This window comes from Aplidium turbinatum, chromosome 13, assembly GCF_918807975.1.
Source record: "Aplidium turbinatum chromosome 13, kaAplTurb1.1, whole genome shotgun sequence".
Lineage (NCBI taxonomy): Eukaryota > Metazoa > Chordata > Ascidiacea > Aplousobranchia > Polyclinidae > Aplidium > Aplidium turbinatum.
The window spans coordinates 6941574-6953769 of NC_137484.1; the positions used below are offsets into that span (position 1 = coordinate 6941574).

At 37.7% G+C, this 12196-nt stretch overlaps 2 protein-coding genes and 3 non-coding genes across 6 annotated transcripts in view; 3 read left to right on the forward strand and 2 right to left on the reverse strand.

Moving 5' to 3' along the window:
* The window catches only part of LOC145782039 (uncharacterized), a 40202-nt gene that overhangs the window by 3142 nt on the left and 24864 nt on the right, over nucleotides 1-12196 (forward strand). For both annotated transcript variants that reach the window (XR_014290813.1, XM_082593771.1), the window contains exons 3-4: nucleotides 6373-6550; nucleotides 6923-7024. Coding sequence is in view for 1 of the 2 variants with exons in the window: in XM_082593771.1 (XP_082449897.1) it covers nucleotides 6373-6550; nucleotides 6923-7024 (280 nt within the window). In the remaining variant the exon portion in view is untranslated. The remainder of the gene's footprint in view (nucleotides 1-6372; nucleotides 6551-6922; nucleotides 7025-12196) is intronic.
* Nucleotides 75-5920, forward strand: LOC145782329 (uncharacterized). The gene is made up of 3 exons (XM_082594119.1): nucleotides 75-303; nucleotides 3231-3401; nucleotides 5811-5920. Exons 1-3 carry the CDS (start codon nucleotides 75-77, stop codon nucleotides 5918-5920), a joined length of 510 nt encoding a protein of 169 aa, XP_082450245.1.
* On the forward strand, nucleotides 8690-8762 carry Trnar-acg (transfer RNA arginine (anticodon ACG)). The gene has a single exon. It is a non-coding gene; the product is annotated as a tRNA-Arg (tRNA).
* Trnar-acg (transfer RNA arginine (anticodon ACG)) lies at nucleotides 9558-9630 on the reverse strand. Its single transcript has one exon. It is a non-coding gene; the product is annotated as a tRNA-Arg (tRNA).
* Nucleotides 11205-11277, reverse strand: Trnar-acg (transfer RNA arginine (anticodon ACG)). The gene has a single exon. It is a non-coding gene; the product is annotated as a tRNA-Arg (tRNA).

Consider the following 12196-nt stretch of genomic DNA (forward strand, 5'->3'; position numbering starts at 1 on the left):
TACTTCACATCTCCTGTACGTAAGCTACAAAACACCACACAGCTTAAAAAGTTGTAAATAGACTTGATCACAAAATGTTAAACAGTAGAGTAAGTCGTAGAGGATCCAAAGAAAGAGATCGTTTGGGATCATGTGTAAGAGAGCGCAGAGGGTCAAAAGAGCGAAGAGGATCCAAGGATAAAGACAGAAGAGGATCTACAAAAGAAGAAGAAAATGTTTATGTTACAACTGTGGGAGAGCTTTTTGAGATGGATGATGCAACTGGAAAAATAATTGGAGTAGATTACAATCAAATTTTTGAAGGTATAGAAGTCAGATTTCTCTTATACTTTGCTTTAGTTTTAGTTTACTTTTGTTTGGAACAAAAATCTGCGGGCAACATTTCCAGATGTTTATTTCAGCAAGGTAACCAGGAATAGTCAACCTAGTCTAAATAAACATTAAGCTGTAGCCTAGTTTGTTTTGATCGCGTAGTTTTGGATAAGGTATGCTGTCAAGTTGTGACATCTGTGCATTGTACGCTTATAGCAAAAAATATTAGGACAGTCTGAAACGGGCTTATTTATTTCTACACCTATTTCTAGTTAAATCTGAATATTTTAACCATGCAGTACCGGTACCTTGAAACGACTGTGCCTAAACCGATTGTTACGACAGTTTTGCTGCAGCTGTGTGATATATACAGAATAGCCAGGGCAAGAATTCGTAGTTTAGAAGTTACAGGTACAAATTTAGTTTATATTTATTTCTTATTTTTCCTGCAAGAACAATACGTAGCAAAGTTACAGAAATAACAAAAACAATGGACATAAGTAGCCCACTGTACAGTGTACAAGGTGTAGTTGAGACCAAAAAATATTTTGTTGGAAAGAAGATCAGTTACCGTGCATCGATTTTACTTACCACCTTGATTGCTAAACTGCCATGCTTCATGTGACACATCGCCAGTTCAAAATCAAACTTAGCGTTTTTTTTTGGGGGGGGTGGGGGGCTATTCACATTTTTTATGTAGGCTACTCATATTTTCTTATGTGAGTGACGGTGTTGTGAGGTGCTTTGCCTTTCCAGCTCAATTGCTATCAAAAGTACGGTAGCCGAAAAAGTATAAAATTGCACAAGGCACAGAAATTTCTTGTTAGCAAATATTTAAAAGATTGTTTTGTCGCTTCTACCTTTTTCTAGACCTCTGCTATGTTTGTCATATATTGTTTTTTCGTTGTGATGGTCAGAAATAAAAACAAACTGAACTGAACATACACCCTGAAAAACTAAGTTATTTTTAGATTAAATATGCTGAAATCATATAACATCAAAATCTGCATAAAATTTTCAACGTACAATTACAGTAGCCTACGTGATTTTTCGTACAACTCCTAAACCTAAATCCTCATGAACACTGTCAAATTGAAAACTCTAGCCAGGGGTTTTCAACCTTTTTTTTTACCGCGACCCCCTCAGAGCAATCAACGTAGCCTTGCAACCACTCATAAAAGTATTCAACAAATGCATATTTAATGCAAAATTTAACCAAATTTGATTCATGTCGACATCCAATTATGTTTAGTTTTGCTGTTGCAATGTTAATTTGTGAAACTCGTAACGTCTTTTTGCGATGTTACTGTATTACGGCTTTTATTACATTTCCTCCGATTGTCATTTGCATTTTCTATCAAGCTTAGCTAGATAACTAGGAGAAAAAATAATGAGAATAATCTACATTTTCGCGCTTTCACCGGTTGGATTTATTGCAATCTTTTATGGATTTATTGAAATCGGTTTCATTCGGCCAAAATGTTCGAAAAAATATATAGTCAATTCGGTCAAAATGTCCGAAAAAATATAGTCAATTTTGGTTTGTATCAGTTACTTGAAAGGAAATATTTTCATCAGAAAAAATGACCGAAATAAATAAAAAACGACCGAACGTTTTCAAGTCATTTCGGACAAACGACCAAAAAGTCTCAGCGAAAAAAAAAAACTTAGAGTGAGATGGTTGGTGCTGCATATTTTTAACAATTAATCTTGTCAATGCGTGCACCTGTTGCTGAAAGAACTTTTAAACAAAAAATAGCCGACACTAAATTGTTTCAATGCCATTGAAAACGATACTGAGAAATCTATATTTTGCATAGGATTCTACATAATTTTGTTTTTTGCCATAGCGTTGTTTCTGGTTAACTTTAGTCTGCACAAAGCAACGTACAAGAACTTGGTGAAAAATATCGAACGCTTTAGTTTCCAATTGTTAAAGCCTTGCAACGTATGAAAGTTTAAACAATAGAATAATCTCAGGTCGGGGAATAGTCAATTGCAAAAAAACACAGTTTTTAATCTTTTTCTGGCAAAAAAGAATTGAAAACAATACACTGGATTTTCAGGCGCCTTGCGACCCGAGAATTACCATTCCTAGTGGTGTAACGTGTTTTGGTCCTCAGATGCAGAAGTAGAAGAAATGCCCAGTTACGTTGACAGGGGGTCCAGGGAGCACATTAGGGACCCGTAACCTTTCCAGGGGGCTTGGTAACTTGAAGAAACCGTCGCGTATTCTTTAGATATAGTGCACTTTCTAAGATCTGTCTTAATTTGAAGCCCAAGGATCTTATTGGCACCGGACCCAAAGTTTCCTCTTAACGGTCCTGGAAATACCGTATTAGTTTCGGCAAAGCAAATTATAAACTCAAGTTTAAAAAAAATATAATTTAACAAAAGGAAAATTGATGAGAAAGCATAAGTAATCCTAAAAATATTTTGTCCTAACAGCAATGGTGGCAAACATGCAGACCAAGCCTACTTAGCCACCAGCACGTAAAGATTTTCAATTTATCTGCTGTGGATCGAGGAGTGTTCAAATAATAATGCAATAATAGTAATAATGTATGTTTTATATAGAGCTGTATCCATCGCGGAATGCGTTGCCCCTCAGTCCTCAACGCTACACAAAGCAGACGCAGTGTCAATACAGCGTATAGAGGCGCAACTGAGTAGATTACAGCAATTGCGGACCAATATTGAAACTTCTACCTGCAAAGCCATTTAGTCCAATCAAGGTCCAGAATATGCATACAAGCTTTATTATTAACCTAGTTGTAGCCAAGGAAGGCATCTAAGCGCAGTTGAAAATATACAATTGATTACACGTTTTGGTGTTGCGCAGGTAAATTTAAATTGAAGCCAGAGCTTTTCTAGAATCTGGAGTCTAGACTGACGCAAATATATATTTTTGCCTGCAGAGGAGAACACTTTGCCTCGGAGATCTAGAAGGAACAAGCCTACGCTTTATGTTCCTGTATTGAAAAAAGATAAGACGGAAAACAACCAGTCAAACAAGATTAAGGGAAAGCCGCATGACATGAGTCGAGGAAGCTTGAACGTGAATGAGAGCATGTCAAAAAGAATGGACTGTAAGGAGCCTGAATACTGAAAAGTTTGGGTGATCATCAGGAATATTATCGTTTTTAACAGTAGTTGCAAAATTCATCTATTGAATGCGAAAGTAAAAGCAGAAACGTCTAAGTTTTTTTAAACAGCTTGTTTGTTTCTACTTTTACTTTCGCATTCCTCAGATGAACGTTGCAACTACTGTAGAGTAACAGTAAGAAGCGAGTTTTAGCTATTGATAGTGCATTTTTAGCTCAGTTGACTTTAAAATTTTAAAGATTAATCACTTTTTTGTAGTTTACATTTAGTTATTTATTTAACTAAAAAAATGGACCCTCATTATCAGGATTTTAGATTTAGAATATTTTGGTGCAACTTGGCTTGCAAGTAGTACGCAATATTACTGTCAGAAATGGTTATAAACTTTGTATTATTTACGAAAATCTTTTCCTTTTTAAAGTGGAATATCAAATGTTTTCCAGCTGAATTAATTTTTAGAGTTTTGCAAAAAAGTTGAAAGTACATCGTAGCAGTAGCGTAGCCAGGAATTTTGAAAGGGGGGGTTTTGGCCACCCAACGGCGGGGGGTCTGGGGGGCCTCCCCCAGAAAATTTTGAAAAATTACTTTGAATTTGGTGCATTCTGAGAGCATTTTCAACAAAAATGTGGGTACGAATATTCCTGTAAAATGGTGCTGTCCGGTAGCATAGCAAAAGGATAAGATCATGTTTTCTTCGGCATTTTTCGGAAAAAAAGCTAAGTCTCTGTGTTTTCTTGTTGCTAATTCCTGGCTGAGATGTTTGAATGTTTGGTATTGGCAAAACTCGCTCTTTTAATGCAATTTTGTTTAAAATTAGGCAATTTTTTTTTAGACTGAAAGCATCATTCTCAATATCGTGACGTCATACGCGTGCCAAAGGGGGGGTTGTAACCCCCAAAACCCCCCCCCTTGGCTACGCCACTGCATCGTAGCCTACAGAGCGATATATACGGTACTCAAAAGACACCATCTATTTATCAATTTTGATGTTATACTGAAACTTTATGGGCTTCAAACATATAAAAAGAGTATACTATGCAGGGCCGGATTTAGACCATGAGAGGCCCTAGGCTACTCCATTTGTGAGGCCCCTCCATATTTTTGAGCTCAGAATTTCTCTACACAACATCACATGTCATTGCTTAATGTTAAAAATATGAGTGCATTAAACTCTTCGTTCTTTTCATTTTCCACATTCATGGGTGCAAATTTTTAATTAAAAGAATAAAAACTTAGTTAAGGCAGTTTTGCTTTTAATTTCTTTGATCAAACAACCGTTACAATAATTGTAAAGTTTTTTTTACGAGGACATAAGAATTAGTTACAGCCATCAAACAGAGTGAGACTAGGCTACCAAATTTTTTTCTAGCTTTCGTCAAAGCAAAATCATGCAAAAGTTAATCAAAATTTATCTGTGTAAGTTTGTCACTCTCAATGCACAGAACGCTCAGTGCGGACAACCTTTCTTGGGACATTGACATTGTCGATCTCAGTTTATTTTTGAGCCTTGAGAAAGATCTCTCTCCTGAGCAGTTAGTGACCATTACGCTTAGAAACAGTCTTCCACATTATGAAAGGCTGTGTTAATTTTTTCTTTGCACATAGTTTCATAAAGTTCTCCATGAGAAGGAAATAGATTGCTCTTCTGTAGCGGTAAGCCGTTGGTTTTGTGTTTGTCTCACGTAGGTACAAATGAAAATGTAGAAGTTCATCAGTAAGTTTTGGGTCAACATCTTCCGGATACGCTTCCTTTAAAAGTTTTAAATCTTGGTTGTCCATTTTCAGTTCTAGCCAAAACTCTGGTGGGCTAAGGTTATCACTATCATGGAGAGCATTGCACGCTTGAGGCAAAGCTCCCTATTCTTCTTGCAAATCATCTAAATCTTCTTTGTTAACTACAGAAGAAAAGTTGATGCTTCTACTCTCGAAATTAAAAAAAAAACAACTAGATTCTCCAAGAAAACCACTAGATTATTTCAAAAACCACTAGATCCCTAGTGGAAAACCACAAGGAGTGGCAGCCCTGATGTCAACTACGGATAGGCTACTGTTTTTTGCAGAGAAGACTACGGTACTTTAACATAGAAGCTTCCAGCAGAATGCGCGTAATTATTGTCTTTATTGTGATGCAAACGACGTAATAATGACTGTTTACAACGCGGTTGAAACCAGTTGTGTATAGAATTTTCTACTCTGAAAAGCTTGATATATATATACACTTTAGGTAGGGTTTGAACTTGTCAAGTTTTTAAAAGAATTACAAATTTCGAAACCGAATTTCGAGGCCCCTGGACGTTGAGGCCCTAGGCTTCAGCCTGCCTAGCCTATTGATAAATCCGGCCCTGATACTATGAGAAAGCTTTCTGAATAGTAAACTTATGTTGTTATTGAAGATTTGGGATTGATAAAACCAACCAACTGGAATCTTAAATCAGCCGGAAGCCTCGATGAAGGTAACAAGTGCAGAAAGTTCATTCTCAGTTTAGAGACAGTGCAGTTCTAATTCTCCAACGAAGTCGGGTAGCTTTGTATGTAGCCTGAGCATCATTTCCGCGACCGCAGATTTAAACTTTTTTTAAATCAATGAAAAGGTGTACCGCAGTCGATTTTTTTGTTTTTGGGCAAAAGAACCTTGTGTACTAGATAAAAAATGTGTTTTACGATGATCAACTAGTTTCGCATTTGCACACATTTATGTTATTTGATGGCTTCACCAAAGCAGTCTTAAAGGCATTGTGTTTTGTTGAAATGTGTTTAGTAGGTCATTACTTTTGACCGAGTTTTATGACAATTGTAACAACTGCTTGGTCGACAAAATAAGGCATGCTAATCTTGCGTTTATCTTTTCACATTACTATAATTTATTATATCATTGCATCAATTTACTTAAGGTTACGTTTTTATGTTCTCAACGTGACAAGCTACAACCCTTCCAAAACGTCAAAAAATTTTCAGCTGAAAAAGAAAGAAACCAGCACCGTTATGGCATGGCTCCAACAATTAGTTTCAACTTAACATCCAAGAAGGCCATTGATGAAGGTTGGATATTGAATGTGCAACCTGAGCCGAATATGAACGAAAACAACTTGTTGGAGTGGGCATCGAGTAAATTACAGATAGCGATTAAGCAAAGGCAAGATCCTGTGTCTTGATGTTTTTTGTTGGTGTATATTTTCTTCAGATGATAGACTGTTTATGTTTGTGCCTAGCTAGTTGATTATTTGGGTTCAGTAAACTGGAAGGGATTGAAACCGGTTTTCTTTTCCACGGGCAAGCATGTTAGTAATTGTCTCCTCCGACCCGACTCCAGAGTTAATTTTAGTAATATAATAAACGCAATTACAATCGTTGTATTTTCCACCTCATTAAAATGAACTTTTGTTGGGTGACGTTAGTACATTTTTCGAAGGTTTAAACGTTCTTCTACGCTAAGTTTCTAGTGTTTGCGAGTTCTGTAGAAAACTGTAAAAAATTAACACTAACTTTAAAACGTGGCCCTTTTCAGAGAGAAAGAAGAAGAGGAGGCGAGAAAGATGGGATGCGACAAGCCCACGCAAATTCGCTACTATGGAGACAGCCGTCGGGATACCCTGTTGAAGTTATACAGGTAAGCTGACAGGAATGCTGAAACCTGCGCTGTCCTTACACATTCCTTGAACCATGTTTCATTTGTGTAGAAGCGTTTCTTGTTTTGTATCAATGCATTTACTAACCACTGAAAACACAAGCCTGTCCTTGCTTTGAGGCTTGACGATTGCCGTTCACCGTACGGTTTTCTTGTCAGTTTCTGGCATCTCCACAGAGTCCACACGTGTTGCTTCTTTTGGCGTTTGAAGCCGCCTTAGGCTACGTTGTTTGGTCTAGGCACAGCAGCCAGTGGATTGTGTGCTTTTCGAGTGTTACAAGGTCCACATATATCTCTTCCACCCAATCTTCGCAATACAGGAAACAAAGGACGGAAAACCGTGTAATATCTAACTTACTGTATATCGATCCTCCGAACGGTATTTCGGACATAGATAGATGATGTGGTGTGCAGTTGGAAAATCTGAGCCACACGCACAAGATGGTGCTTCGGCGAGAGCCTGTTGGAACATGTTGCTATTTAAACAGCCCACTCCAGTTCGTAACCGATTAAGCTTGACACATTCCTTCCCAGGTAATTCTGCTCTGGGTAGTGGTTTGGTACTGGAAGGACCGTGAATTGATTTGATCTCGCAACAAATACGTGTAGCTTATGTCCTTGTATCCAGTGTTTTAAATTTACTTGCATGGCTACTGGCTAGTACTAAGTAGCAATGTTATTCGATATTCATATATATAAATTCATAATATTTTCCTAAAGAGTGTAATTAGACAACGAAGACAAACTTTTCAGTACTGTAGTACCTCTCATTTTGAGATTTAGAATCAACTAATGGCTTGCATGTTGTTGTTGAAGCCAAGCTGAATTGTTTTGTTTTCACGGTAATATTGACCTGCAGTTTAATGTGGCCCAAGCTATAAGTGCTCGAAATTGCTCGTTATTTGCAAAAACAAAACTTGCCTATTTATCCGTAATTAACTTACAAGTACGACACAACTCGTAATTAGATAACATCCTAAATTTTGTCAGTTGTATAGTATGACTACTGGCTATTTTTGCTGCAACATGTATTCGTATGGTATAGACAGGTGACTGCAGAAAGAGATAAACCGAAGATTGTCATGAAAAGAAAGTGTTTTTTATTTAAAAGAAAAAATTAATCACCACATTTCATTGCGAGAGTATTTGTTTGAAGCTGATATTTTTTCAATTTGGCAAAGGTTGCTCTTATAACATCGTTTAGACTCTTAGACGTTTTGTGACATTTACATCAGGTGAAGAGGGTACTTAGCTTTTACATATAGTACCGTAAAAATAAAATTCTGACATATCCCCCCCTATGGGCATCAAAATGATTCTGTTGAAGCTTAATCCATCCACTAGGTGCTGCTGAATAAAGAGCTGTCCTTGAAAGGCGTTGCGCAAGCGCACACCTCGACAATGACCAGCGCCTGTAAATTTTACTACATGTTGTAAATTTGTAACTAACATAGCATGGAAGGAATGTAAAATGTGCGGGTTTACTTGTGAATTATCAGTCAATTTTGTCAGTGGTGATGAGAATGCGCAGTTTTGAAAGAAAAATATTTTATACTTGTGGACAAAATCAATAAAATCGTGCTAATGCAGTAGTTCAAAAAATGAGTGATGTTGATGCAAATTAAATATGTAAACAAAGCAACACGCGGGTGCGTGGCGCAATGGATAACGCGTCTGCCTACGGAGCAGAAGATTCCAGGTTCGAGTCCTGGCGCGCTCGATTGTTTTTATTTACGTTTCGTTCCATATTATTCCAGCACAAGCAGAAAAGTCCGTCTCACAAGTTCACAACATGTTATTGATCGTGATACAAAACTTTTGCGGTGTTTGCTTTGTATTGCGATTATTGCTGTTGCTTGATTTGTCTGCTAACGAGTTGAACAGAATAGAAACGAAACGTTTTCAAACGCACATGAAAACAATCAAGCTTTGCGTATGTGGTGTAGATTGTAGAAGCTAGAAGTAGGCTAGTTGATACACGAAGAGCAGCCAATGGTCACCTCAGTTAGTTACATGAGCGTCGGTAGAACAAAAATGTGCACAGCAACCACAATTAATAATAATAATAATAATGATAACAATATTTATATAGCGCCACATCCACAGTCAAACTATGCTCCTATATTAATGCGATATAATTTATGCGATTAACCTAAAAAAACACGCTCAAAGCTATTCGGATCTTATTGAAAGGCCATTGAAGTAACCAGACACCTTCTTTTGTTCTCCCGGCACGCCAGCTGAAACCGAGAGCTTCTCATTTCCCATGTTTAATGACTGCCTTTGGGAAGCACGTCACTATCTATTTATTTGTTTCAGTAACTGTTGTGCATATTTTTATTCTACCAATGCTCAAATGATAGCGCGAGCTTCACCTGTCGAACTTACTGAGGTGACGATTGACTGCTCTTTGTGTATAAATAAGCTTTAGATCTTTTTAACCATGTAAAAATTGATTTCAAGATTCCATTCTTGTCGAGCAGGTCAATAAAATATGAGAATGTTCAAATGCAATCGAGCTCGCCAGGACTCGAACCTGGAATCTTCTGCTCCGTAGGCAGACGCGTTATCCATTGCGCCACGCGCCCTCAGATGACCATGTGACCTTGCAATAGCATTAAGAATATGATGTAATCTAAAAATACTTTAGTCCTATACAAATTCGCGGTGGGCACATAATCGTAAAAAGTTTTGTAAGACAAATGAACCATTTGACCAATCAGAAGTTTCAGGGAAAACAGATAAAGCATTTCTAATAATCAAAAAATCAAATATATATATTTTTTATCACTAGTATTGTCGCCTGGTGGAGAAGGTTGAAGCACTGAGGCAGTAGTAGTCATTTCGATGACATGTTGTCCTCATCTCGATCAACGTGGCATTCTTGACTCAGAGCCCAAGATTACGTTCTTCCCTAACAAGGATAAAATTTTAAGCAGCTACTTTACTGAAGAACATAACTTTGTGTTCTGTAATAAATGGCCTTCGTACCTTGATGGGTGTTGCTCAGTAGGCTTACTATAATTGAGAGAGTTGCGTTTGCTCATCGATAGCTTTGTTTTACTTATTTGTTTAGTTTGTTAAGCAAAACAATGTATGCATTTTGTTTGTACTTAGTTGCTTAGTTAGTAAGTCTGATACTGTTGAAGTCAACAAATATATTAACGCAAAACACAAGTTATACATGCTACAAATGATACATCTTGTATCCTCAGGCTTGCTTCACGTCGTATTTTGATTGTTACTAGGCCAGTAAACGTTAAATAGCTGTTTGTTTGGGTTGTAATCAACGTGATTGGTTCCAAATAGCGTTTATACAACTCAGAAATGTGCCTGGGATTACTTTCAGTTTTGTCTATATGTAATAAACGACACGACGTTAAATCTATCATTCATCATCATCATTGTCAGCCATTGTTGTTCCACTGCAGGACGAAGGCCTTCCCCATATCTTTATAATTAAATCATTAATCTATAGGGAATCTTAAATCTATAGGGGCTCAAAATTGCGAAAAAAATGTTTTTTTGCTGTATCTCAAAAACTAGAGCCAATTCGAAAAAAACCAATGCATTTTCGGAATCAGGGGCCTCGAAATACCCTAAAATGGCTCTTACATGTCTTGCCTTTTCAAAAAAAAATTTTTTGTTGACCTGTGTTGTTATTGTTAAGGTTTTATAAACTTTGTCCGTTGACTGGCGTGCTGGTATATCGTTTGTTGTAGCCTGTTGGTAGGCCTGCTCTTCTACTTAACAATATTTTGTCTGTTTCGTCGAGCCGATAAAGAGAAGTAAAATTAAATGGTATTTTGTGGAAAAGTTAATAACTTCATTTCAAACATTTGTTTCGTTTGAAAATGTGTGAAGTTATGTTTTTCAAGATTATAGTTTTTCATATGTGGCTCATCTAAATGAATGACAGGCTTCGAGTTTCAATAGCTATGATTGTCGAACTTGGAATCTTCGTTTTAGTAGATATATAGGGTGATGTATCGCGCGACAAGACCAAATAAACTACAGAATTATTTTTTAAGTGCAAACTTTTGGTTAAGTTAAGACATAAAAAATTGTAATATTCAAAGAAAAATTTCAAACTTTTCAAAAATTTCAGATTTTTATACTTTCAAAATTTCTTGTGGATTTGCTAAAAACGCATAAAATTGACCGAGCGCGCCAGGACTCGAACCTGGAATCTTCTGCTCCGTAGGCAGACGCGTTATCCATTGCGCTACGCGCCCTTGGTACAACAAAACATTAAACTCAAGAAAATACCAAGCTACTTTTGATGAAAACCATCTCTCAGAGTAGCGACGTTGCGTGGTTTACAATTCTCTTCAATCGAGTGGCAAACAGGCTTCTTCGCGACGAAGCTCAGCGGGTTTTTCGATGTGCAAGGTGTGGGACGAGGGCATCCAATCAATGTTATGGCTGTGGCCTGTGAGCACTGCAACATCAAACTGGTCAGCACTCTGCTGAAAACTAGGCAAGGGGTAAGGCTTCTCTGCGCAATGTTTGAGCCCTCGCTCCCTACTCCCCAGGCGCTTCAATAGCACAGCGTGCGATGAAAGTTTCTTGCGCAGTGATACCAAGGGATTGGGATACGTGAGCGGCCGTCTTCGGTTCGTGGCAGAAGTACATTGATATTCCATTGATTGACAAGGCCTATGAGAGAGGGGTACGGAGGGTAAGGCGTACCCTTGAGAGCCCAGGCCTATGTTTGTTAGGGGGCCCAAAATTTTGATATTATAGTTTACGCGCAAAAATGTTTGGTTAAAACCATCTTAAAGGACTAAATTCAAGCATAAAAGTTGTTATTATTTAGTCCTGGGGGCCCGGAAAGGTAATTGAGTGCATTGCGAGCAAATTAGGGGCCCAAAGTGGTAATCTAATGCTTTACGTGCAAAAATATTCTGCTAAAAGCACTCTCAATTAAATCATGAAAGTTAGTTATTCTCCTGTCCGGGGGAGATGGGGGAGCATAGTGTAGCAAAAGCAGGTTTGTGAAAAGGCCCCGGTGTTTTTAGGTTTTTTTGTGTCTTTTAAAAACCATTTGAAAAAGGTGGTTTCACGCTGATTTCACTTCAAAATGAATTTCGGAGTTAGAGCAGGAGCCGGAGAATACTTTCGGAGCAGGAGCGGAGCCGGAGTCAAAAAAAG